This window comes from Rhinolophus hipposideros (assembly GCF_964194185.1).
Source record: "Rhinolophus hipposideros genome assembly, chromosome: 3".
Classification (NCBI taxonomy): Eukaryota; Metazoa; Chordata; class Mammalia; order Chiroptera; family Rhinolophidae; genus Rhinolophus; species Rhinolophus hipposideros.
The window spans coordinates 21,058,832-21,086,567 of NC_138049.1; the positions used below are offsets into that span (position 1 = coordinate 21,058,832).

Genomic DNA, 27,736 nt, shown 5'->3' on the forward strand with positions numbered 1-27,736 from the left:
GCATGAAAATTACTGAATGTTGTCTCAGGTTTTGCATTATATATTTTCGTTGCTGTGAAATTTGAGGCAAACAACAGAATCATTCTTTTCTACTATTATCACCATGTGGATAACAGGAGCTGTAACCATCTCCTCTCCCACTTTTAATTTTTTACCCTCGGTAAGGTGAGTGAGTGCCGGGCTGTTTTTGTGCTCAGTAGACTCCTAGTGTAGCTAGGCTAGGATAATAACTAAATAGCAAGCATACTGGTGGTGCCATATGCTTAACTTTCCAGGCATCTGGATAAAAGGCCTGCCCGCCTGGAAGATTCAAAAACTCCTATTGGCCTATCCCTCCTGTTACAATCCCTCACCCCATATTTTGGTTCTTTGTGTTTCTCTGTTGAGGGAGGGAAAGGGACTCAAGGATATTCTCACTAATTTACACAGAATAATTTACAGAGGAGGTTCACCTTGATAAACTCCAAAGAAAAACAAAACAAATGTATATAAAATAGTCTATCTTTTGGCTTGGTAAACAATAATGTTTTATATCCACACAACATGTAAGCCTCCCAGCAAGATTTATAAGGAAAGGAAATCATTTCCTAGAGAAACTGCCCTGGAATGAGGTGGCTCATTATCTAAGCCAGCAGAATGTCAACTCTGCTTAACCCAGACTTCCTTCACAAATGAGGCAAAAAACATCCTGGTTAAAAACATTCTAGTTTAGTAAAGAACACAGAAAGGTCACCGAGCCAGTATTTACATAATTTACTTTTATTACAAATTAAAAAAAAACAGAAAACACTTTCCATTTCTGTAGAATGTCAGCTAACCCTTACATATGTTTATATTTCTTTGTGAATTGAATTAGAAGATATTATCATTAATATTCTAGGACATGCTACATAACCATCACCATGCCAGCAAACACTACCTCTCTGCTGCGGGACTTCTGTATCCAAATCTTTTGCAAGGAAGGATGGGAACCGATTATATATTATGGAGATATATTCATTTTAAAGTAATCAACAAGGGGTAATCTATCCATATTTTGATAATAAATTCTGTCACATCCACTTTAAGAACAATTGTATGCCATGCCTGTATTTATATATGCTTTCTTTTTTTCTAGAATGCCAACAATAATATTTTAGATTTGACAGTATTTTAGTCTAAAGATCTAAAATTCTTTAATCATCGTAAAACTCTTGTTAACACAGGATATCAATACAGTCCTGGATTGTAACAATGCAGTTAACTTTTTTGAGATAACAGTATTTCTTCACATCTCATTAAAAGATGACCTAACATACTAGACAAAAAAATTAACGTGAACACATGCCAAATTCCACAAGCTGTGAATTAAAATGATTAGTTAATGGGGAGGGGGTGGGGGAAGTAGTGACACATATTTTCCTACTTAGTCATAAGTATACTGGAAAAAAAAAGCAATTTCAAAAAAATAGAACAGAGGGCAATAGTTTTCATCAACTATTCTATTCCATTAATCCTGTCAATAGTGATCAATAAATATTGTAGCTTTAAAAAGTTTTTAAATACACCAATCTAGATGTATAGTCTGTGAATATCAGTGCATTTCAGGATTACTTTCATCAATGAAAATATAGAGGTCAAGTTAACGACATTTCTAAAAAGTTTTGTTTTAGCATCCTTTTCAGAGGGTCATGTCATTGTTGGATTCCCACTGCATTTTCGTCAGACAGCGTGATGATTATACCAGCAAACACAGAAGAATCTCTTTTCATTTCTGACCTTGTAAGATGAGATCACAGAAAGCCACACACAAAGCCCATGGGCTGCAGGACAAGTTTCACTGGGCTTAAAAAGATACAGCCCTTTTCATTGTGGCTTTGCTTTGAACTACACTCTTTAAAGAAACCATAAGATTCAAAGGGGGAGGGGCAGTGACAGAAGGAAAGAAAAAGGAAAGGCAGTATATCTTCCCAGAGCTAGAGGCATAGGGAAACACTAAAAAATGCAGAGCAATTGAAAAACACTAGTGTGATAGTTATTTCTTTAACTCTTTTCTGCTATATTCTATAGAGTATCCATGTCACTCAAAAGCATTTCTGACCTGAACTCCAAAGACAACTGGGCCTCCCTAGACCCCACCGGTGACTTCCAGACAAATGCATGTTGTTTCTGAGCTCCCATAGACAGAACTGTTATTGATCAAACTCAGTAATATAAAAGAAGCTTAAAAAACCCTTTTTTAAATCAATTCTAAAATGTTCTACATGGGCAAGAATTCTATGCTTTAAAATACTGTGCTGCAGTTCCTCTGATGTATAATAAATTGAAAATTGATTTTTCAAGATAGAAAGAGCATGTTTTTATACTCTAGTAATGAAAATGGAAAGAGTAAATTGTAAATTCCTCCTCCTCAAAACCCCAAATTCATAAGCATTAGGGAAAAAGGCATGTAAACTATTTTCAACTTTCATCCCACTGAATGCATTCAATAACTCCAAAGTTATAGTAAGTCAAATCTGTCTTCTGAAGCATATTGCCTTTCTTTTCCTGAGGGGAAAGGCAAGGTATCAAACATCAGCTCTTTCTTAATTCTGAACAGAGTGTAGAAAACTCTGTGTCCCAAAATGGATCTGGTGATTTATTATACAACATTGAGGGTTAGGGGAAGCCCTTTCCTTAATAATGGTTTTCATGATTAATGAATGGCATTACCATATTTACTCCCACATCTTTCCGGCTTGCATAAGCCCCTTCTGGCTTGAGAATATCATGAAGAAAAAAAAATGTTTCACCACCTAATTCCTAACCTCTCCCCTACCTTGTTTTTCTGCTTTAAAAAATAAAATTGCAGTGGCAAATAAAAACATTTCTTCCAGCAGAACATTTTTTTCTTGCCAGAGCCTATTAAAGACTAAAATAAAGGAGCAAACAGATGCTGGCTCTGAGCTGTAGTCAAGAGTGAAGTTTAAGAGCAGCACTCACATATCTAACCTTTACACAACAGCCTTTCCCCTGCCATATTCTTTTCTACCCTCTTCTTATGATAGGAGGCAGATCCCTAGCAGAGGCATGCCTATCCCAAACTTATGGGAAGAACTGAAAATCTTGAGTAAACTGGGAATGCCTTAGCCACCTATTTAAGAACCAAAGTTTAACAGAAAAGAAACCTCCAGTGTAAGAACACTCTTCCATCACTTACAGGTCCTTTCATTTCCTCTTCCGGTGAATCACAACAGCTTTCTACAAGTAACGATTATTCATTGAAGGAAGGAGGAAATGCTAGAAGTTGTAGATTAATTCATTTTGCTAAACGAAGTTTCTCTTAGTAAGGATCATGAAAAACTCATGGATTAACAAAAGTAAACAGTAAAGGTTGCAGCAGATGGCTGATGCCCAGAAGCCGCATGCTTATGTAATTTCTTTACTTCCCTTTCAAAAGTGAAAATGGTAAGAGGAAAAGAAAAATGAGTAATAGTACCTTCAAATGATGTTTTTGGCATAAGCATTCTCTTTATGCCTACTTTTAGTTATTAGTAAATTGTTTATTAAGATGAAACCACAAACAACTTTTAGAAAGAACAAAACAGCTAATGAGACATGAGAATAATTGTGCTACCCCTGGAAGGTCTTCTAAATTGTTAGTTTCCCCAAAAGTTCATTTTTAAGATCCTTGGTTGAAACAAAATATTATTTTCCAAAATAATATTTACTTGGTGAATAATTTGTCACTGTGCAAATCACTGGACTGAATAATAATAACAATTATAGCTTACATGTCATTGGTGCTTTCCAAGGGGTCAGGTTCTGTTAAATACATTACATTGATGCCCTTATTAAATTGTCACAACAACCCTAGGAAGTAGAACTATCATGATCTCATTTCACAGAGAAGTAACTTCTCCTGAGGCTACATAACTTGTAAGCAATAATATGAGCATCGCAATTAATAGTTTGTCTCCGGGAACCCATATACTAAACCACTGCACACTCTAATCTCAAATAGTCAATACAGGGAATGGAGACATGAACTGGAAAAACAAATGTGTGTGTATATATACATATGTATATATACACACACATATATGCTGGTATGCTGGATAGGCTTCTTAGATATCTCAAAGGAAAAAAAAAAGTTTAACCTGAATTTCAACTGCAGTGAATAAGAGTTTAAAACTGTGTTTCTCAAATTTCAGCTTGTATTGGAATCACATAGAGGACTTATTAACACACAGACTACTGGACTCCACTCCCAGAGGTTTTGAGTCAGTAGGGTGGGACAGAACCCAAGAATTTGCTTTTCTACCTGGTTCCCAGACAATACTGACACTGTTGGTCCCAGGACCAGACCACACTTTGAGAACCACTGGTATAAACCATCATTCTGGTGATAGTTATAATTGAAACATGGTCGAAGAAATTTTTTTGGGTACTATTACCAACTAAACATCAGGCATAAAATGCATCACCTGAGTCCTGGTTATTGAGATGAAGCAAATTTAATTGGAGAAACAAAAGTATGTGAGCAAGAGCGAACCTTTTAGAGCCTTCGCTTGCTTGGTATTTGTGGGCCCTTAGTGGATTTATCTCTAACATAATGGAAAGAACGAAGATTAGGAGCCAGAAGTACTTCCTGGTTCAACTGCACTGAATATTCTGAAATTCAGTCTCAGTCTTCTCTTCTACAACACAAGAATCATAATCTCCTTGCCTGTCTATTTTTAAAATTTTTTTAAGGGGGTTAGGGGGAACACTGTAAGACTGATGAAGTAACTGAATAAAAATATTTTATACACCAAGGAACAATACACATAATAAAGTAGCATTACTGGAATTCTGATTAAATTTGATTTCATTATCTTTAGAGAATTATTGATCATTCTAATGAATCATGATTAGAGCACATTTTAACTAAAACATTTCCTAAAGAGTTAGAGGAGACAATGGAAGAGAATGCCAGTGGGAAAACAGCAAGAGTTTTTACCCTTTATAAAAATAACTGACTTCTGAATAATAAAATAAATAGAGGTTGGTTACCCAATCCTCTTGAAGAAAAAGAACAGAAATAAAGAGAAAGCGAATGGGTCAGAAGAGAAAGAACAGAAATAGAGGGAAAGGCAGAAATAGAGGGAAAAGTAATGGGTCAGAAGTCCTTCCCATTTACCAACAGGCACAGGTCAAAGAGTTGCAGTTTTATGCAGTTATCAAGAAAAGGTAGCATGTATTTCCTACAAATATCTAATAGCTTATTGTTAAACTGAATTGAGTGACAGTGTTGAGCCTCAGAAGTTTATTCTACGTCTGTACTAATAAAATCTATTTCTTACTAGCACTGATTTTCTTTTTTTTTTAATTTATTGGGGTGACAATTGTTAATGAAATTACATAATTTCAGGTGTACAATTCTGTATTACATCATCTATAAATCCCATTGTGTGTTCACCACCCAGAGTCAGTTCTTCTTCCATCACCATATATTTGATCCCCCTTACCACCCCCCACCCCTTACCCTCTGGTAACCACTAAACTATTGTCTCTGTCTATGAGTTTTTGTTTCTCATTTGTTTGTCTTGTTCTTTTGTTGTTTTTGGTTTATATACCACATATCAGTGAAATCATAGGGTTCTCTGCTTTTTCTGTCTGACTTATTTCGCTTAGCATTATACTCTCAAGATCCATCCATGTTGTCACGAGCACTGATTTTCATACTGTGTTCAGAAACAACATTTCTTAACATAAAAGGTGGACTTCATCTGTTAAATTTGAATTAAGGGATTTTCCAGTTTATACAGAAAGTTGCTGTTATGGTAATTCCAGTTCCTCCTAGCCCTTAAAGACTTATTAAAATGAAAAGCAAACAACCCTAAATTCCTCTATTTCTTTTTTTGTCTATCATTATTTTAGGGAAGCTATGGTTTTCTGCTTCATCCTTTATGTTATGATTCTTTAAAAATTAAAACATCAAAAGAAAAAAAAATCCCATTGATAATTGTATTACATCTGAAAACAACATAATTAATAAAGGACAATACACAAAGTATTAAAACAAGATGGGATACTTGTCTTTCATAATCAGACCAAGATAAGAAATCATACTTTCACAACACCCATGATTTGGTACTGAATCATTAAATAATGTACTAAGATTTTTCTGGATACTATCAGTTTCTGAAAGAATGATCTATGTCAACTTATCTAAAAAGGAGTTTTGAAGTGGAAAGATTATTAAATAAAAAGCAAATGTTTGCAAATACACATTCCATATGTCAACAAAAGGGGTTCACAGCCAAGTAACCAGGGACATCCCCCTATACACACACTCCCTTAACCCTCACACAACTTGATTGTATGACCTTGTCCACAGATGCTTCTGTGATCACTTTAGCCATGAGGTCTCTGTCTCCACCTAATAACTGCGTTTTGATAACAGATGATCTCAGTCTCATAGAATGAGCTTGTCCCTGCATCATTAATTTAAAAGAACAGTGAACAGTCAAGGGGTACATGAGAACAAAACAACTCTGTTCTGGACAAGGAGTCAGCATTCAGCATGACACTCATCTTGAACCACATTCAAGACCAAAAAGAAAAAAATTAAAAGAAGTTGAGAGTCTAAAAAATTATGATATTATTGCATATTATAAATAATTAGGCCCAATGGGATATGCCAACTTATCTTTCTAAACTTCTAGTGCATTTTTAATTCCCATTTATTTTTGTATAGGAGCTCTAAAAATTCACAAGTTTTGTAGCAATGTAGGGAAAAGGGACCACAACTGGGAATCGCTTACTAACAATAACTTCTTTTTAGGACGGAGTGCAGAAGAACAATTATAATTCTGAATTTGTCTCAATGCATACTGCTTTAAATCAGCCTGCATTCCTATTCTAGAAGCAACTTGTTTAAAATCAAATAGAATTACTTTGAAGACACATTTAAAAAAAACACTATTATTAACTTTCTCCTATTTTATTTGCATACTGTTTCCCAGTCATCTGTATGCATGCATATTTTGCAAATATGGCATAGTTAATATTTACTACTGGTATTTTATTATTATAAACCCTGTGTTTATTTATACAATTGTAGTCATTTTGAAGTAATTCATAAAATTGTTTTGTATTAATGGGATTTTAAGTGGTTCTGTTTTTTAACCATAGATACTATCAAATGAGCATCTTTATGGGTGAAGTCTTTGTTTCTATTATTCTCTTTTGTAAAACTCCCAGTAATTAATCAGAAGGTACAACATCATCTTCCTGGATGAATCCAGCACGGACTATTTTTAAAAATCAAACACCTACATTTAATTTCAGCATAATAAATCCGCCGATTATAAGAGAGAAATATTTTTTTTTAAAAAATCTACAGTCATTCAAATGAGAAGTACATCAGATATACTGATAAACGCTTAAAGCACTGATTATATTATGTGTCTAAATAATTCACAATAAGGACATTTTAATTTGATTTAAAAGAATATGGCACAGAATAAATTAATTCTGAAATATTTAGTCTTAAAAAGTCAAAGATATCAAGCCCAAATAGTACTAACTCCTTATACTGCAAAAACTAATTTCTCAGTTGGTTGGATTTTAGAATTATTTTTCTCATGGAAATAACATTATATAATAAAATTCAATTAAAATCCAGGGTAACTCATAATATGGGTAAAACAAAATTAACAGCAGCCCAAATCCCAAATCCACTTAATACCCTACAGCAGGGGTGTCAAAACTGTGGCCTGGCCCGCAGGCCAACTGCAGTCCGCAATCCATTGTTAACTGGCCCACAGCAAATTCCAAAAATATATTTAGTTTACTTAAATAAACCAGGTGAGGCAATATGCACTTCACCTGGAGTGAGTGGCCCGGCTGTTTGTGTATTTTACCGCATGTGGCCCTTGGTAAAAAACGTTGAAAAACGTTTGGATACCCCTGCCCTAGAGCCTTAGCCCAAGATTTTGCTAAACTTGAGCCTCAGAGGAGAAGTAGAGAATAGCATGCTGGGTACCTTTCCTGCTCTCCTACAGAAAAAGGGGAGGGAGGCGGGTTACAGTGGAAGATGTGCTGAGACCATAAACCCACCATAGGGATAGTTCAGTAAAACAAAAAGCCAGGAAGAGGTAAACTTCCTGATATTGGCCTTTTAGACATGTTGTTTTGTTAAGTCCAGGGTTCTTATATTCCCAACATCTTGGGAAGTTTTTTCTAGGTACTATGTAATTTTGTGTAAATGTCAACAAAGTGGAAATGAATGAAAGGCAGAAGGAGACACCAGGGTTTGCAGCACTCCAAATAATTCAAGTAAATGTGCTCCAGTATGATAACTGAAAAGCATGGCTGTGCCTTCTGTACTTTTCCACACCATGGCTTTTATGTCTTTCACACGAAACCTGTAGGTTAAATGGGTTACCCTAATCTTAAATAAACGTCTCCCTTTAAATAATGTGCTTTAATTTATTTGTATTGTAGTACCTACACTCTCTTGGTGTTGTGCAGAATATAAAAATAAAGAAGACATGGCACCTACCTTTTAGGTACTCGTAATAAGGAAGAAAATACAAACATTAATAATCATAAAACCCAATGTGACAATAAAATATCAAATAAGTAAAATTGTTATAGAATTCTAAAGAGAAATGGAAAATGATTAGAGATTTAGAAAATACTTCCCTGCTCCATTTCTACCTTTAAAATGCTATCCAACAGGTGGTTACATGGGTATATACATACATGAAAATTAAGGAAAGAAATCTACCCATCTTATCAGCCTCATTTCAAATGCTCCCTAAATGAAGAGGCATTTAGCATAGGTTTTAAAATGGGGGAGCACTTTATTAGATAGCAAAGTAGGAGAAAGGAGATTTAGGCTGAGGAAATGCTGTGAAAAAAAAGACTCAGAGGCAGAGAAGCACATCAAATATCAGAGACAAATGTGTTTTTCAATTTGTTTATTTCTTAGATTATGAATAACGAAACTTAAAAATAGCTTAGAAAATATTAGTGGAGGATACATGGTGAAGGACCTTGAACATCACGACATAAACGCAGTACTTAATTCAGCAACTGAAAACGATTCAAGGTTCCTACATTTTAAGAAATGCTTATCTGAAAGTGGTTTATTACTAGATTGCAGAGGAAGCCAGGAGACAACAGCATCAGGTTTTCTTATTATTACAAAAGTTGAGGCAAGAGGCAGTGAGGGTCTGCATTAGAATGAAGAGCATTCAAAGCCAAATGAACAAACAAAAGAGAGATGCAAGGGATATTCCAAGATTTAGCAATGGATTAGATCTCAGAGAAGGGTTGCTAAGGAGGAGTCAGATACCTTTGACATTTTAATTCTGGGGGGGAGAAAATGATATTAGTGACACAGTGAAACCAGAAACAAGAAGCTTAGATTGAAGAAGAAGTTGTACAGAAGTCCATGAGACGCTCTACTAACCAATCTGCACCTAATTGATTCCCCAGGTAAATCTACTCGCATGACTTTCTCTGTAAAATATACCAAATGGTATTCACAGCAAGTCGAATCTTCAAAGCTAATAGTCCTGTGAACAGCTGCTCCCATGAGTTGAGTTGTGCTTATTAGACTATTAGTTCCCAGACCATTTTTTACTAGTTGTACTTCATATTCGATTACAAAAATTATTACATTTTACATGAACCAACTAAAAACATGAACATAAACGTATATATGGGTCTACGAAAACTTAATTGAATGGTTAGGAAGTTGTTATAAAGATGAATGAAAATAGCTGTTCAATTAGATATGAGTAAGATGACCAATAATGACTGGTGGTAAAACTCTTAAAAATAAGTATTCTACGTTCAGATCACTTCATAAGCAATCTCCCTGCACTGTAAAAAAAAAAAATTATATATATAAGCACTGATGACACATTCTAGGCATAAGTTATACAAGAGAGACAACACTGAGCTCCAATCAGCAGATCTATCCTCAAAGAAAAGGACTTAGTTAGCTCTATATCCAAAGATTGGCAAATAAATATAAGCTTGCATGAAGTTCAAATAAAATGGTAGGGACTCCTGGCTCCAGCCTTGATGAAGTAACAAGTATTGTATTATTCCCCTTCCAGCATAAACAAAAATATCAGTAGACAAAATATGTGAAGCAACTGTTTTCAGACATTGGAAAACTGACAAAACAAAACTCTAATCCTTGAGAGAAAAGAAACACATGAGGTGAGCTCCATATTTCTGTATGACAGCACTTTCTAAGCCATTGTACAGGTACCTAGAACCCAGAGAGAGAGTAGTGGCTTCACAAGATAGAAGATCCCTAAAATTTCTCCTACTCTATTATCATACATGCTTGGTTTCAAGGTATCACCAGTATCTTTGTACAATATGAAGATTTTTAAGAAAATAAAATGTTGTCCTCTTCAATGGCTATAGCGAATGACAAAACTATTAGCACAGGTCCTGCATAGCAAAATATCTGTGAAATCAGCTTAATTTTAAACTTACATGAAACTTAGAAATGACATCAGATTTTAAGACGTAAAGTTGAGCTTCACCTTTTTGTAATTTTATTAACATTTGAAATTATACCACTTTTTACTGGATTTACTGAATCATACATAGTGCTTCCTCAAATTATCCATCCAATAAGGATGCCTTCTCCCTTTCACAGATGTTTTTTGTATAATCTGTGTATCATCTGGGATCTTAATATTAACAGTTGATGATTACAGGTCCCATGACTCTGCTTCCATCAATGGCCACATTCTCATTACACCCTTCTTAGGCAAATAGCGACCTTTATCCAGGGATGCAGTCATAGCAGGTGCTTCTTCAGAAATGGGACTGTCTTGACTGATGCTTTCAACCCACTATTTACCCATGTAAAGCTCTCAAGTCTGTGCCCAGGGCAGAACAAATAACCCCTCAGAAACCACTCATCAGGTGCTGAGTATACTCTAGGTCGGAATTTTCAAGTGTTTGATTGAAATTTACTTTCTGGTTCATGCTTTATATTTGCTGAACAATCAGATTTACAAAAAGATTTGTGGAGTTTTTCACAAATATCATGTGTTTGTGAAAAGAGTACAAATCCTTTTGTGGTAAATGATCCACAGCTCTGTTAAGATAAAACAAAATGAACAGAATGAAAAACGTGCTTGGAACGATGATAACAAACGGAGTGAGTTTTCCTGGGCCGCCCTGTGTTATCTTTCATTTTCATTAATGGTATCAAGCCAAAAATATCCGTAAGTCTCCAATAAGGTCTTAAGTACAAAGAGAAATCCAATATATGTATGAAAAATATGACTAATAGCAAAAAAATGATACAATGATCATTGCATGCATTTTTATTAAATGGAAGAAAAAACTCTCAAGGAAAAGAGCTGCTAGGCAAAGATTTAATAACTTGAACTTTTGAATGTGTGCAGAAGCTAAAGAAGGATGAAATGGAAGCTTACACTGGAGCTAGGTGAAGTTTATATCATTTGCAAAAATCTCTTCTCCTACACTCACAAAAAAGAACATTCTTAATTACTGAAAATATTTAAATAAGCATAACAAATCCAAATACAGTAAAATTGAATATTCTATTCCTGCTGGCCAAAACAAAACGCAGCAAATATAACAAAGAAGCTGTGTTTTAGAAAACTATTATTTAATTCTTGATATAGCTAGTAAAATCCTGCTAGTTCTGGGGGCATTGGAATTCTATGTATTGGATCCTAGAACTATTAACAGTATTTTTTTCCAATTAGCTGAGGGTTTTTTGGGGGGAGAGGGAGAGGCATAATCAACATACAAAAAATGCATAGATTTTTAACTGCTGTTCAAGGAGTTTTGATAGATGTATGCCCCTGTGTTAACTACATCCCAACCAAAACATGAAACATTTCCATCAACCCAGAGTGTATCTATGTCTCCTCCTATTCAGTTGCTCCTGGAGGCAACAACTGTTCTGATTCCTCTCATTACAGCTTAGTTTTGCCTATTCTAAAACTTCATATAAATAAAATCCCAGAGTACGCACTCTACGTCCCCTCCTTGTTCAACATGTTTTAGAGATCCCCATTTATGTTGTCTCATGTATTAGTACTCCTGTATTTTGCAGAGTAGCATTCTCTACTATGAATATACCAACATCTGTTTGTCCATTTTCATACTGATGGACATTTGGATTCTTTCCAGTTTGGGGTTATGATGAATAATGATATTATCAAAGTCTTTTTGTGGACAAATGTTTTCATTTATTTTGAATAAATACATAATAATATAATCATTGAATCATTATATAATTTTAAGAAACTACTGAGCTGTGTTCTGAAGTGGTTGTACGATTTTTCACTTGCTCCAGCAATATCTGAAAGTTCCACTTGTTTACCATCTTCACTAACACTGGTCTTTTTGAGTCTTTAATTCTAGCCAGCCTAGTGGGGATCAAGTGGTTATATCTAGTTTTCAGGGTGAGATTACCACTATTGAAATTGGTTTTCTTATGTAAAAATCTCAACCACTAGAATTAAGATTAGGGAATTTTACATACATATACAACCAATGAGCATTTTATTTTATTTATATATATATATATATATATATATATATATATATATATATTCAAGGATTGTTGTAATCATATCCTTATATAAAACTATAAAAACACTGGGTATGCATTGATTTTATATTATTATGAAATCAATGCATGCTTACTGTTGCAAACAAAGGTATGCTGAAAAGGGGGCTACCTGAATCTTGTGAACACAGAGATTGCTATCTTGCTGTATTTCTTATTTATTTATTTATTTATTTATTTAATGAAACCATTGTTTAAAAAACCATATTACTCAGTTTGATGTCCTGCTCTTTTCAATCACATTTTAATCTTTATCCCACATCACTATCCCCTTTCAAACATTTGAAAAAATAAAGTTAGGGATATGTGTACCATTTCATCATGAAAATATACCATAATTTCTCAATTCTCCTATGGTTGGTTATTTAGGCTGTCTTAAATATTTTATTATTGTAACTGTTTCTGCAATCAAAATCCTTTTTGTTGCGACCCACAGCCTCCTGCTGCCGAAAGAGTGTGAAAAAGCTCAATAGATATTATAAAATTTATTAGCTTTTCAAAAACCTACTACTCTCATATACCTTAAATTTATAGAAAGCCAATATAAAATAACTCAAATTCACAGAAACCTTCCTCAACTTATTGAAGAATTTCAAATGCAGTTATGCCATAGTCATCTATTAAATAAATAAGGAACTAAAGTTAATTTTTGATCAAGTGACATCTGGGCTGTGCAGCCAGAAAAACAGAAATCAACCCCCGAATGTAACCACTTCTAATCACCCGCGGCCTGACTTTGTCAGAAAGGGAATCTAAACGATCAGGCAACAGTTTTCACCACGTGTACTACTGTGGCCTCCTACCTGGAGTCCACAAGGAATAAAGCCCTACTGGTATATACTGAGAAGTTAGTTCTGAATACAGAAGAACATCTTTGTGAAATTTTCTTTCAGGGTCAGCATTTAACTCACGTTACTGATGATGGATCAAGTTACTGAGAGTCAAGTTTGCAGCGACACTGATATGGAACCAATTGTTTCACTCTCATCATTAGTTTAGATTCATCGAAAAATTCTTTGATGCCCTGGTATGTGAAGTTCAAGTTTAAATAAAATCCAACATAAGTTTAAATAATTTTAAGTGTTTTCCAAAAGCACTGTTTTCTTTCAAACAATAGAGGATTGGTTCACTTATATTTTCTGATGTTATTTCTGATTAGCATTACTAAAATTTTAAATACTCAGAACTAACTGTGGTCTTACTTTTGAAAACATGAAAAGTTCTCTTTTAATAATAGGGAAAACAAAATTATCCATGATCAATTTTATTATTAGATTTCAAATCTAATTTTTTGCTTCCACATGAATAACAAAATTGGTTTAATTTATATATTTTGCCCTAAGAGTTAAGAGTTCTATTTAAACAAAGCCTAATGAACTCTATGTTCTGACCAAAACAATGAGAAGTTGTGACTCAAAGCAGTGAATTCTTATATCTTATATATCTCTGTTTCCCACAAATAGCAGTTTTAAATGTAAATTTGCCAAAAATTCCCAGTTCAAGGTTGTTTTCAAATATAATTATAACAAAGATAAAGGCTGTTGCAAAGTAAAGCTAGCACACACAGTGGACAGACAATAAAGATAAGTCTTTCAGTTTCGCTTCAACCCACCACTTTGAAATAAATATCCTAATATAACTGTCTTACAGAAAATTTTAAGATATGATGGGAAGATTTAAAAGTATTCAAAAGGAAAGGAATAGGAATGGGAAATAGATTCCACTGGGCAAATCAGGACACAAATCTGATTTAAATGAGAAAAACAAAGCAGTGCTATAAGATGCTTGGAAGTCAGAGGCATCTAAAGAAACAACGTGAAGAATATGAAAACCTTGATGCAACAGGGTATATTCTGAAAGTTGAATGTAAATAGACTAAATCATTAGTCATCTCATTTTCTGACACAACTGTATCTTAAAACAAACTTTCTATGAAGAAAGGGTTTTCTTGTCATCTTAATAACAAACATTATTGCAGCAAATATGTTCCACCTATTTAACATTTGAAAAAAAATAAAAGCCTTTGGAGAAGTTCAGACTATTCAGGATACCTTTATAAAGCCATAATTGTTTACACACACACACACACACACACACACACACACACACACACACACACACGTTGATACTTGTCAATGCATCCCCAAAACAGAACAATCTATTTTTTAAGAGTGGGGAACTAATAAATCCAAGTAGACTACTCTTTCAAGACATTCATAAATGAAGGGAATGACAAATGAAAACGATAGCTTAGAAGAACAAAAAAGGCATTGAGGGGAGGTGGAAAATTTTTGTTTTGAAAAGAAATTTTTGTTCTGAGTATGTTTGCCGACTAAACTGGGGAAAGTATAAACCAAGGTAAATAGTTTAAGATACAGGTGATAATGGGGATAATTGTGGAAAAGATCTCCCAAGGGGCATGGGGGGAATAGCAGAAAAAATATTAGAAAATAATCATTTTTTAATATTTTCAACAAAAATAGTTATTTTTTAAGTGTACATTTTAATAGTAATGAGATTTTCTTGGCATTTAAAAAATATGTTTCCATGAGAAACTCAGTCCTTGGAATAATTAAAAATAAATATACTATTCTAGTTATTTTAGTCATTTAGAGTGACCACTTCCATCTTTTGGCACAAATAATTATTGTAAAGTTTTATGAAATTTCCCCTCTTAAACAGCCGGTCTTTTACAAATATAGAAGGGTTTACCCTGTTAGTTTTAAAAACTCAGCATGGTACCTACGCTAAGTATTAATTTCTTCTCTTAAATAATTGAACATCTATGACTAAATCCAATTTTGCTTAATGCAAATTCTTTAACTTCTGTGCTCAGTCAATATTTCATTGCGACCCTACTATTTGGCAGGCATTTGATAGGACATCACAAAGCGAGGAAGCTGTGAAATTACATAAATTCAGGGCTATGGACTCTTCTGTGGGCAAGAAGAATCAAGAGAATTAATCAGTGCAGTGGCACAATTCCAACGGTGGTTTAACAGAAACACTGGATTCAGGGAGATGACTTAGGAGCATGTGTAACACACCAGGTGGAGATGAGAACCTCTGGAGGCAGTAGTTACAAAGATGAAGAAGACGAAGACATTTCTAATCTAGATTTAGTAACCTTCTTACTCAGAACCAAATATGGTTCTGAGTAAGAATGAGAAGGTCTCAAGGGTACCTACCTGAAGGTCTACTAGTATCTCCAGCTTTTCAATATGCGTATCAATGCTGTTCACCAATGAGGCAAGTAAGTGCCATTTCTGAGGCAGAAGGGTATGATAGAGAAAAAGCACAAACTATACATTCAATAAACAAAAAACAATTATGCCACTGAGTTACGTAACTATGACCCTAGGGAAGTGCTTAATGTCTGTTCCCTTCACTGCAATTTCTGATTGCACCTATAAGTATCTTACTGAATAGATAGAGGGTACATGTCTATCTCGCCTACTAGGCTGGAATTCCTCATTCAGCCTTGTTAGCATGGTCCCTCAAGTAACATCCTTCACAATCTGTGCCTCCTGCTAACCTAAGTTCATTCCTTACTCTCTTCTTCAAATACCCTTTATTCTAGCAACAGGAAGTAAAATAAGTCCTCACTTAACATCATGGATAGGTCGTGTAACTTTAAGCAAAAGGACATAAAACAAAACCACTTTTACCACAGGCTAATTGATATAAACAAGAGTTACATTCCCATGGCATCTCATCAACATTATAACGAAAGGACAGTGAATGAACTGACATTATTTGAAGACCTGCTGTATTAATCCTTCCACAAAATCATTTTCAATGCATTCTTCCATTGGCCCTCGCTCCTTTTTCTTCCTAGATCGCCCTTCTCCATTTCCATATCCTTTTTCCCATCTTCTGGTCTTCTGTTATCATCAGGGCTGATACTCGATGGGTACAAACCACTCCCACAGCTGTATCAGTTTTTATAGCCAGCCACTCAATCTGATTGCAGAAAAAGCTCTCCAAATGGTCATCGACAAAGTCATAGCATTTTGTAAAATTTTTTTTTTCATCCCTCCTGCTGGAAGATGCAGTTTTAACATTACCTACTGCATGAAAACTTTGCTGAGATCTCTTCTGCTATCCCTTGATTGTCACCTGTACAGTGGTATTAGATCACACATCACAGTGCTTCCTGTTTGTTTCACGTCAGTCTCCCCATCAACACTAAAATTCCTTGACATTAAGTACCATGATTTAGCTCTGCAGAGCCAGGACTTGAAAAGAGCCTGACACACATGAGAAAAAATCTGACACATGCACACACACACACACACACACAATGCTCAAATATTATGGTATTAGGACATAGCTTTAGCTTTCACATAGCTTTCAAATGTGTCTAAGGGTAGCAATGCTAGCCTCTATATTCTCTGTAACTCCTGTAAGTACTGTAATGCTCTCACAAATGTTAAACTTACTTTAATGATAATGAAGGTAGGAGAAAGGCTTTGAATAAGAATACCTAACTGGGAGATCTGCTAGGCTCACCCTGCTAAGGGAAATCCAAAGTCACAGAAGGGCAGCTTGGAAGGCAATTTGATGTGTTTACTACATATTGACTGAAAACCTCTTTTATATCAGCAAAATCATAGCACTGTGTTTGTAAGCAGACACCACTTTATAGATAAGAAATGGTTGCGTAGTATAAGGTTACATGTCAATTATATCTCAATCTAAAAAAAAAAGAAATGAATGCAAATTTAGAAAGAACTTTCTTCTGAAATAGTTAGTAAAAGAGGCAGACCTCTCTAATATGCATGTGTGAGAGACGCAAGCAACGCAGGTGATGAGACGTAATGAGAGTTTCAACCAAACTCCAAAGAAGGTATCAGGTCTTACTGAGCTGGGAGGGAAAGTCCCATGTCAAGATAGCAAAGACTCTGAGAGAAGAGCCACAAACCTTACTGTTTATTGAAATATATTAGTACTTCATCAGTATTGTAATAGTACTTGTGGTCATGAACTTCCTACAAAAACAGTTTTTCAGGTTATCATTCTAAAGAGAGATGTGATTAGCTGTCTACGTTAAAAGCTCATATTGACCTCTAATGAGCCAGCCAAGAGACAATTGGTGTACACAGTCTGATTACAAACTGATTACTGATTACTTGGAGCTCATCCTCTGAAAAATCCAACATTGAGGCAAAACATCTCGAAAAGTTTAGCTTTTTTCCCCATAGTACCATTACTGAAGCCACTGAAATTTCTATGACCAGAAACTCGCATCTTCTGCCTTAAAATTCTGTTCGATAAAGCCAGTAATCCAGCAAAACTGTTACTTAGACTCAAAAGGGGCCAATATCAATTATGCATAATGCCATATTTCTGTGCATGTTTAAGGCAAAAATAAATAAATAAAGGAATGAATTGTGGAGTGTCTAAAAGCAGTGATTAATATTCCCATTCAGTGTATTTCTTTTTTTTTTCAGATCTGTAGTTTAACAATACTCTTCAAAGTTTTGACCAGATAAAGAATTCTCTAAAAAGATCCCTTTGGGGATTTACAAAAATTATGAGCATAAGCTCATTCTTGTAGCTTTACCCAGACCAATAATAGTGATTAGTGCAATTAAATTTTTTATTTTTTTTTTTAATTTTAAATGGGTTGACACAATCCACTACCTGGGCTTTAGAGAGAACACTTTCTCTCTTTATCTAAACTAACACCACCAAGCTTGGAGCAGAATATACTAGCAGGAGGCCTCTTTTTTTGACTCATAACAGTCGATCTATTGAAGAAAATTTTGTAATTTTTTAAAAAGTGTATCATTTCTAAACTACAAGTTTAAGACAAAGCTAGTTTAGGAATGACTACAAACCAAAATATTTTGCCATGTAATGCATTATAATTAAAACTATTTTCCTGAGAAAGTTCATCTAAATATATTAATTGGCTACAAATATTTTTAATGATTTTTTTTAAAAAATCAAGATAAATTGTATTAACTATAGAAATATGATGGCAAAATAGTTCCAGCTGGACTACTTCATTCATTTTTCAAAATGTTATGTTGTTTTGTATTGCCTTGTTTCAGAAAATGGCTAAAAGGGTTAATCTGAACTGGTGATAGCCACCACCCATATGTTGGCAAATGACCTTGTTTTCTTTTCAAAGGTGTTTAATCGTCTTAGTTCAGTGGAGGAGAAAGGATGTTTATAATACTGTGATTTCATGCTCATTGTGGAATTAACATATTTTGTCCTCTAACCTCCATAATTTCCTCCCTTGCTGCCCCACCCTATAAAATATATTTACTCATTAAATCTAGAATAAGTGTTTTTTCCTCTCTCTTTGGTTCTTTTTCATTTTATTCTTTTCCACATTCCTTACTTACTGGATACTATGATATTGCAATCTTAGCATGAATGGGGCCCAAAAGCACATATGCTATCTTGCTGAAAATAAAAGGAAAATTCCTTAAAGAATTATCAAGTTGAAAGTGGCAGAAAATTTTGTACCTGCTGACGTCTAGAGCCCCCCAGGCTTATCTTGTCCAAGAAAATCACCTGCCCTACCTCAAATTTAGTATAAAAATCACTTACTAAAATTGACAGTAAATGCACACAGAATGAACTATTGAAGCAAAACTTTTGAGGTAAAATATGCACAATATGGCATTCTGTGCATAAGAAACACAGGCTACCTAACACACATTCTATGAATGTACCTGTAGGCTGAGGAAGCCTTCAAGGTTTTCAGAACAAATTCCTCTCCAATATTAAGATTCCTTCTCTGTGGACTGATTCCAGTGGTGAGGAAGAATTTGAATGTCAGCTGGTTTTAGTTTTTGGCAGCCAATCACTAGGAGAGTCATTTGGTACTGGAAGCATCAACTCAATCGTCCTCTGCTCTTTGAGATACTCTGAATAAGTCTGTTCCTTTCAAATAACCACTCTTCCAATATATAAATACCACTATCTTATCCCTATTGACTTCACTACTCCAAAATAAATGTGCTGTTTCTCTAATTTTTAAAAAAAATTTATCAGGATTTTTACTCTTAAAAAAACAAACAAAAAAAAACTGTTACACAAAAGTAACAACGTGGTGGCTGACACAAAGGATGTGCGTCCACAGCTCCAGCCCTCCCCATAGAGGCTTCACATAACACAGTGTAGACAGAGATGCTCTGGAACGTTCCGCAGATTGTTTGAGACCCTTCACCATGTGGAGCCACCTGTACAGATACACTGTGTTATGAACTCTCTCTACAGTATGGCAACCATGCTGGAGACAAGTGTGATCTGACCAGTGAAACGTAGGCCTCTGTGCTGACAGCCTCTTTTCCTAACACCATCTAAGGGTATCAGTTTCATCTGTGGCCCCATCACACTGCATAGTCACTTGAAATTGTCACTGCGGTGACAAGAGAAGTCACCTTTATTCTACACTGATGTAATTGAGTCTATGACCCCAGAATCAGATTTCATATTTACCAACATCAAATTCAGATCATTCCAAATGTATAGCAAGGAAGTTATCGGGGAAGATGCCTCAAAGAATCATATTGTAAACAATTTTCTAGGATTTGTTTATTCCATCACAATGACTCATTTAATCTGAAGTGCTGAATGGGAAAACAGCCCTTTGGCTGAAAGCATCAGACAGTAATTTGGAGCAATCTGACCCTAACTGAAGGGAAAAAAAAATACCATTATACATTACGATTTTCTGTTAGTCAATCATTATTCTGTTTCTTTTTTTCACTTGACAAGAACAGTTTGCATAATTAGAGCCTTATTTTTGACCTTCCAGATATATTTATTTAGTAATTTTAAGGATATACTAATACGAAAATGACTTTAAAAACTGGCAGATTTATGAAAGGATAATTTTTCTATGCATTTGAAAGCCTTTTGATCAAATATAAAAACATGTATAACATGATATGTCTAACACTTAAGTACAGATTACAATGTAACTAATACTACATAATAACGGCTCATTTGAAGATCATGAGAAAAATTAACACACAAACAAAAAGAAGCACAAGGTTCCTTTTATCCAATCACTTACCTTCCAGAACTGGGCTGTGCTCTGGGATAGAAAGTACACAATTCAAGCTAGATTGTACTTTCGGAAACATTTCCCTTTTAGTTGATGTATCATAGATATCAGAATAACACTGGGCTTTGAAATAATCTGCTGATATCATCGGTTTTCAGGAGAGAAGGGAGTCTCCTCCTCTCAGTGCTCATGACTAAGGCTATCTGTGTGGAAACAGGCTCTTGGTTCCTTAGGAATTCATTGGCTCTTGGCCATTTGTTTCCCATTCTACTTGAAGCCATAACCTTCTGTCTGCCTGAGATATCATCATTCATCTTCAGAGTCATGGAGTGTCATACTACATAAAAGAGATTATTATTTGAAACACCTTTTAGACATTCTTATCAAGTGAAGAACCAGAGTTATGGTTAAGTGACTAACAGAAAAGTATAATATATGTATACTTCAACAGTCTTTCTGGCTATTTTTTTTAATGTGGCTTTTAAAAATAAATAAATAAAATAAAATTATTTCATCAGGTTTTTTTTTTCTTTTGGTTTTCCAAAGTATTAAAGTAATACGTGCTCATTGTAACAAAGCAAATAGTTCAGAATCGTATAAAGTTCCATCGCCTTCCTCTTTATTCCAACCCTGATATAACCCTTCTTATACCCGAGATTTTATGCCCCTGAGATAACCCATTTTAAAGCCTAGGGTGTATCATTACATGTTTTATTAATATATTTATATAGTCTTACATATAGATGATATATGTATGTGTATTTACACATATACATATACATACCCACACACATGTGTGTATATATATATATGTATATATACACATATATACACACACACACACCAGATGTATATATAAAACATCCCAATTTTGCAAATCTGAGATAATTTTATATTGTTCTGCAACTTGTTTAACTTAACAACATCATGCACATTTTTCCAAGTCTATATGTACGATTTGACCACATTGTTTTAAATGGCTACACAGCATGTAATGCTAATAATGTAGAAGAATTTATAAAACTATTCTCTTGTTGATAAGCAATTAGTGTCTTTACCAATTGCTAGCTACAATGTTAGTTAAACCCTAGTACATATTTCTCTACATATTTATTGTTGATTTCATAGGATAGATGCCTACGTGTGGGAATGATGTCAAAGAGGATACACATTCTTACCTGGAAAAGAATGTTTCCCAGTTTCTTTCCCAAAAGACAAATCAACAGGGTTAGTGTGTGCCCTTCTCCCCGTACTTTGATAATACCAGATGTTATCAATCTTTCTAAATATTGTCAAGCTAATGGGTAAAAAACAATCAGGTTTTGTAATTTGCACTTCTGTGGGACCAGTTTAAATATTCAGCTGTTATTTTTTTTTTGTAGTTCTTATTAAAAGTTATATTCATCACTTGTCAAGAGACAACTCATTCTTTCATTACATTACTTTTTACAATACTGAAGGAAACAGGCCTTATGTACTATTTGCTTTGTAAATGTCTTGTGAAACTAAATTGTTAAATTACCTATTAGGAGAGTTAACATTGCAATATGATTTAAACCATGGGTATTACCTGATTAAACAACAGGATTCTAATTTTTCATCATCTGAACTAAGTATCAGTCTTAATCAAAAGAGGTGTCACCAACCCTCCAACCTATCACAGTCAAATTAATAAAACATTAACAATCAAGGGGGCAACAAAAATATATAGAGACTAAAGGGTAATATAGTGATAATGGGGTTCCTTTGAATTAGGGGATAAGAAGGCTTATCTGAGGTGGTAATAATTAAGATATGAGTATCAAAAAAGAACCAGTTGTATATAGATGAGAAACAAAATGTCAGTAGAAGGCATGATCAGGGACAGAAAGGCCAATGTGTCTAGAAAATAGTGAGGGGAGAAGAGAATAGCAGGATAGTAGGATGGACTATAATGATTGAGCATAAAGCAGGTGTGGGAATAAGAGGTAGGAATCAAGAATCTTATTTGCACATGTGAAGTTTGAGGACTACTATATATTTTCAAGTGTAGAGGAGGATAAGCAATCCAAAAGATGACTCCAGGGCTGACAATATGGATTTAGGAGACACTGACATCAAGATGCCATTTCAAGCCATTAGACACATTAAAGTCACCCAAGGGTCATGCGGAGAAATGAAAAAAATCAGAGTGCATATATAGAGATATGACATCACAGTGAAGAATTCAATGTTCTTGAAAATATAGTGGTACCTCATTATGGTTTAAAGATAGGACTTTGAAAATTAGTTATCTCTAAAGTTTTAATATGCATTATTTTAAGGAACCTTATATTGAGTTACTTATAAGGCAAAAGTTTATATTAAAATGCCAATAATAGCTCCCTAAGTATTTTTGTGACTTCAGATATTCATGTACCAGGTGATGGCATTTTAAGTGAATCATGTTTACAGATATCTAGATACAAAATGTTCTGGCTTCATGAGTAAACACGTAACTATTTGTCACAAAGCCTTACCTGATGCACATGAGCATTGGGTAATGCAAGAAATTTTTAAGAAAGGTTTCCTGTGTGAAAAAGTTGAGTTAAAAGCAAATTTAAGTACTTTGATTCCAATGACCTTGAGAATGAGTGCCTCCTAAAATTTTGTACCGTTGGTGCTTTCTGTTGTTCTCACCCTAGACCCAGCACAGTTGACTCCTTTGAATTAGTCTCTGTGTTTCACTTCATTTATTTAAAGGTGTTTCACTTCATTTAACCAAATGACTAAAATAATAAATGTGAATGTATCAATTAGAATGTTGACACCTAAAATAAAAAGTCCCAGTTTAAGGTCTAAAGAAAGCTTGAAAATTTACAAATGCCTTGACCTAAGAAAAATGAAAGTAAACAGATTTCAACTAACTTTAATCTCATAACTTATCTTACATCATGTAATTGGTTCTTGGAGGGTCACTTTTGAAAGTTGAAAAGTAGTTCAACACTGTACATTGTAAAAATCCAATATATATATATGTAATTTTCAGATCCCTTACAAGTTTGTTTCCTCTTTCCAGCAACCAAAGTAACAGAGTGACTTTATAATGAAATTGAAACACATACATAAAAAAATTCACTCAAAGATCAGTTTTGTTTTGAAGCCGTTAAACAACTGCCAGGGATTTTCCAAGAAAGTAGCTGAAACACTTAAAATACTTAAGGGCTTGGAAAGAAGAACTTATATATTAAATACAAGTTGAACGTCTTGATCCATACATAAGCAATTTCAGCAGATAATCTATTTCCATGATTCATTAAATGTATTATTTATTATAACATACAGATATACTACAAATATGGAATGTATAACATCTCGGTTAAAATCCCAAGCAATAAATATATGACTTCATGAGTAATGATTTTATTCTAAAGGAAAATATAATACACTGAATATATAAAGCAGTAAAAAAAAAAACGAGTAAAATAAAATGGACTTAAGAGAAATGCAGTTCGATCAATAACAAAACCAAATAAAGAAACAATTTACTTTGAAACATCATTTGCAGTCCTCAGGTTCTGATTGGCTTATTCGTATAATTAGCTGTTTATGGAAAATTTAGCTTTCAACAACAGCTAAAAGGATCTTGTTTCAAAGTTCAGGGAAAATGGTAATAACAAGAATTCGATATTTTAATTCCAAAAATACTGCAATTCAAATTAACTTTTCATATGATTTTAGGTGAACTCAGTAAACTTCATAGTCTAAACACTTAAATTTCAAATTCCTGTTCCATACATGGTAGTAAAATCAGAATAAATAAAAACAGCAAAGTCTACACTTTATTTTCTATAAATAACTATATGAAAACTTGAAAAGAGAAAAAATTAAGTGCTGATATTTATTCAATAGTAGAAGAAACAGCTAGTACAACTTTAATGTCAGATATGTAGTGTCTCATCACTCAACACAGGCTATAAATAAATAAAGCTAAAAGAAATGCAGCAAAGATTAAAGAAATATACTCATTAGAAAATAAAACAATGATCAAAGTAATAGTATTCACACAGAATTCAGAGAAGAATGAGAGGCCATGCACAGAAATAGCTTGTAAAGACAGAAACAGAAAAGAATGACAACAAATAAAGTTAACTTAAACAAATAGCACATTTACACTGAAAGCAATGTAATCATTATTAAATTTGGAGTTTGAAAAAGAAAAAGTCTTACTTACCTGAGTGAGGAACACAGACAATGTATAAAGTGAGTAAGAACAAAAGAGAACTTGGCTTCCACTTCCAACGACAGCTCCACATTCGACCTGAGTAAAACATCCTGTAATGGAAGAAAGAAACAATCAGGACACTGAAAATGCAATAAAGCATTAGGATAATAACCGTAAAAGGTACAAGTTTCCATCAGGAACCAGAAAATGGAAACCTTTTTCAAACTTGCTTCCCAATAAAGATGATGACCTCCTTTAGGCTAATTAGGCAAAAGAAAAAAAAAATCCCATTTATTTTACTTGCTACCTGGTGGCACATTCCTTATCAGAGAATATACCGGGGGTGCCAAAAAATGTATACAAGTGGATACGTTGGTCAACGTTGCTCAAGCAGTAGTTCACCATAATCAGAAGTGTCTGGATGCTAATGGTACCCACTTTGAGCACCTCTTGTAATTGCAGAAGTCAAACGTGACTTGTATTCATCTTTTGTTATAGGTATATATTGAGTATTACAATTTTAATACAGTTTTCCTTTCTTAAAATGTGTATACATGCTTTTGGCACCCTCTGTATAATAGGTGATCTCTGAATGAAGATGGGAAAATATTCAGAAAATGCAAGAAAAAAACATTTATTAAAAAATATAGCAATTTCAGCTTCAGCCTTCAGTGTCACTAGTCACATGCCAATCTGGGTAGCAAGAAGATGATAATATCAACACCCCCTACAATCTCCCAGAAATTTAAACTTTAAGGAAAAGTTAAATCAAATTGCCTAAGCTCTCTTCTTTCCTCTAAAATGAAGCATTAACATCGAAAAAGATTAACTTCTTTATCTAGCTATCAGTGTTTTTCAATGGCTGATAAACACCAAGTATTGCAGAAACTAGTAAATGACATCACAGGGGTGGTGCTGGGAAAACTCTCAAATAATTCTCTGTGCAATGGTCTCGTCTTTAAACTCAAAATTATATTTAATGATGATTTAGACAGGAATGGCCATGGTATCTTAGCTCAAAACAGTGGTTTGATCCTTTCAACTGACTCAGCCCCATCAAAAGAGGCAAGCCAATAAAGAGGGCAGCAAGCACAGAAGTCAGTCACCCAGAGTCACCCTCAATGAACTGGTGACCAGGAGAGTCATGAAGCAGGAAGGCAGACAAGTAGCTATAAGAAATCTCCATATCTTAAATACTCAAAGGGAGTTTGTTGCTTTGATTTCTGGTGGTAATTGAGAGTTATATTATTTCTAAAAAGAGGGGCAACTATTAGGGTCATAGTACAGTTGACCCATGAACAACCCAGACATTAGGGGCACTGATCCCTGTGCAATCGAAAATCCACACATAACTTCTGGCTCCCAAGAAAACGTAATTTCAGTTGTCCCTCAGTATCCGCAGGGGATTGGTTCCAGGACCCCTGAGGATGTCAAAATCCACAGATTCTCAGGTCCCTCATATAAACTGATGTAGAACAATGTATTATAGAGCCATCCTTCTGCATCTGTGGCTTCCCAACCACAGATAGAAGGTACTGTTTTCCTTCCAAAGTTGGTTGAATCCTCAGATGGGAAACCCAGGGATACGAAGGACCAACTGTATATTTATAGAAAAAAATCCACATATAACTGGACACAAGAGTGAAACCCGTGTTGTTTAAGGGTCAACTGTAAACCCTTCTTTATCTAAAGGTGGCTTATCTGAAGTAAAAGGTATTATACTGAACAAAATACCAGAAAAGTGGAAAGAGAAATACTCAAGCAAAAACAAGACATGACGTGATTCCTGCAGTAGCCTCAAAGCCTGCATCTTCAATCTGCCTTTTACTGTTAGAGAAGTAAGTAGCAAAGAGAACATATACTCCAGAGTCAGACCGACCTGAGTTTGCTACCTACAAATTACGCAACCCTTGGGAAATTTACTTAACCACCACCTTGTGCCTTGTATTCTTCCCCTGTGAGTTAGAACAGCAATGGAATCTAGTCCACAGGGTTGATGGATGATTAAATCAGACTCTGGTTTTTAAGAACAGTGCCTGACACTCAGTAACCACTCAATCAGTATTAGCTATTATTATTGCCATCATCCCAGGCATTCTAAGTATGGTTATTCTATCAACAGTGACATCCAAAGATTTCAACAAGAATGGACAGTAGGATTAATGCCATGAGCCGCCAACACCAGTTAACTGACTTTGTGACCACTTCTGGGGTCACCTGGGAAGAGAAATAAAATGGATTACTCATTCAGCCATGGATACAAAATTTCAAGTAGTGTCTGATATTCATGCCACATTTTTATATTCACCAAATTAGAAGTTCTTTTATCATACAGCTCCTAATGGAAATTCTAAACTAGGGAAAGCTTAAGGTCTGAAGAGTGTGTTTTGTTTTTGTATGAAAGGTATGTCGTCAAATACATTCATCCCAAATATTTGAAATTAAGAACAGTGTTGCTGCTTATGAGAAGCAATGAGGTATAGTAAGTCATCGTAATCATGGAATAGTGTATGGCTATATCCTGATGTCTCTGTTTACTGTGTGGTTTTGCGGGGCGGGGCAAGTACTTAAACTCTGAGCCTATTTTCTCTTTTGTAAATAGGATATTATCCACTAAAGAGGACTAGACGTAACATTGCACTCAGTAAGGGCTTTAAAAAGGGTAAAAGATAAACTTTTGTCACATGGAAATTTCACTCATTTTGAAGAATGGATAAATGAGGTATTTCTCATTCATGCTGAAGATGAATGAATATGCTTCTAAGACAAAAGTGCAATTATATATTCAAAAAAGTTGAGAGATGGGAGGTCCAAAAATGAAGTATAACCTCCTCATTTCACAGAGGAGGAAACTGAGGCCCAGGGAAATAAAGAGGCACATCAATCAAACTTGGCTGCCCGCCTTACAGATATTAACAGAAGGGAA

General features: G+C 34.6%; 1 protein-coding gene across 4 annotated transcripts in view; it reads right to left on the reverse strand.

The window, feature by feature from the left end:
* ADGRG6 (adhesion G protein-coupled receptor G6) overlaps positions 1-27,736 on the reverse strand; it is a 131,392-nt gene that overhangs the window by 98,043 nt on the left and 5,613 nt on the right. For all 4 annotated transcript variants that reach the window (XM_081038530.1, XM_081038529.1, XM_081038532.1 and 1 more), the window contains exon 2: positions 24,820-24,920. In XM_081038530.1, coding sequence (XP_080894656.1) covers positions 24,820-24,920 — 101 coding nt within the window. The remainder of the gene's footprint in view (positions 1-24,819; positions 24,921-27,736) is intronic.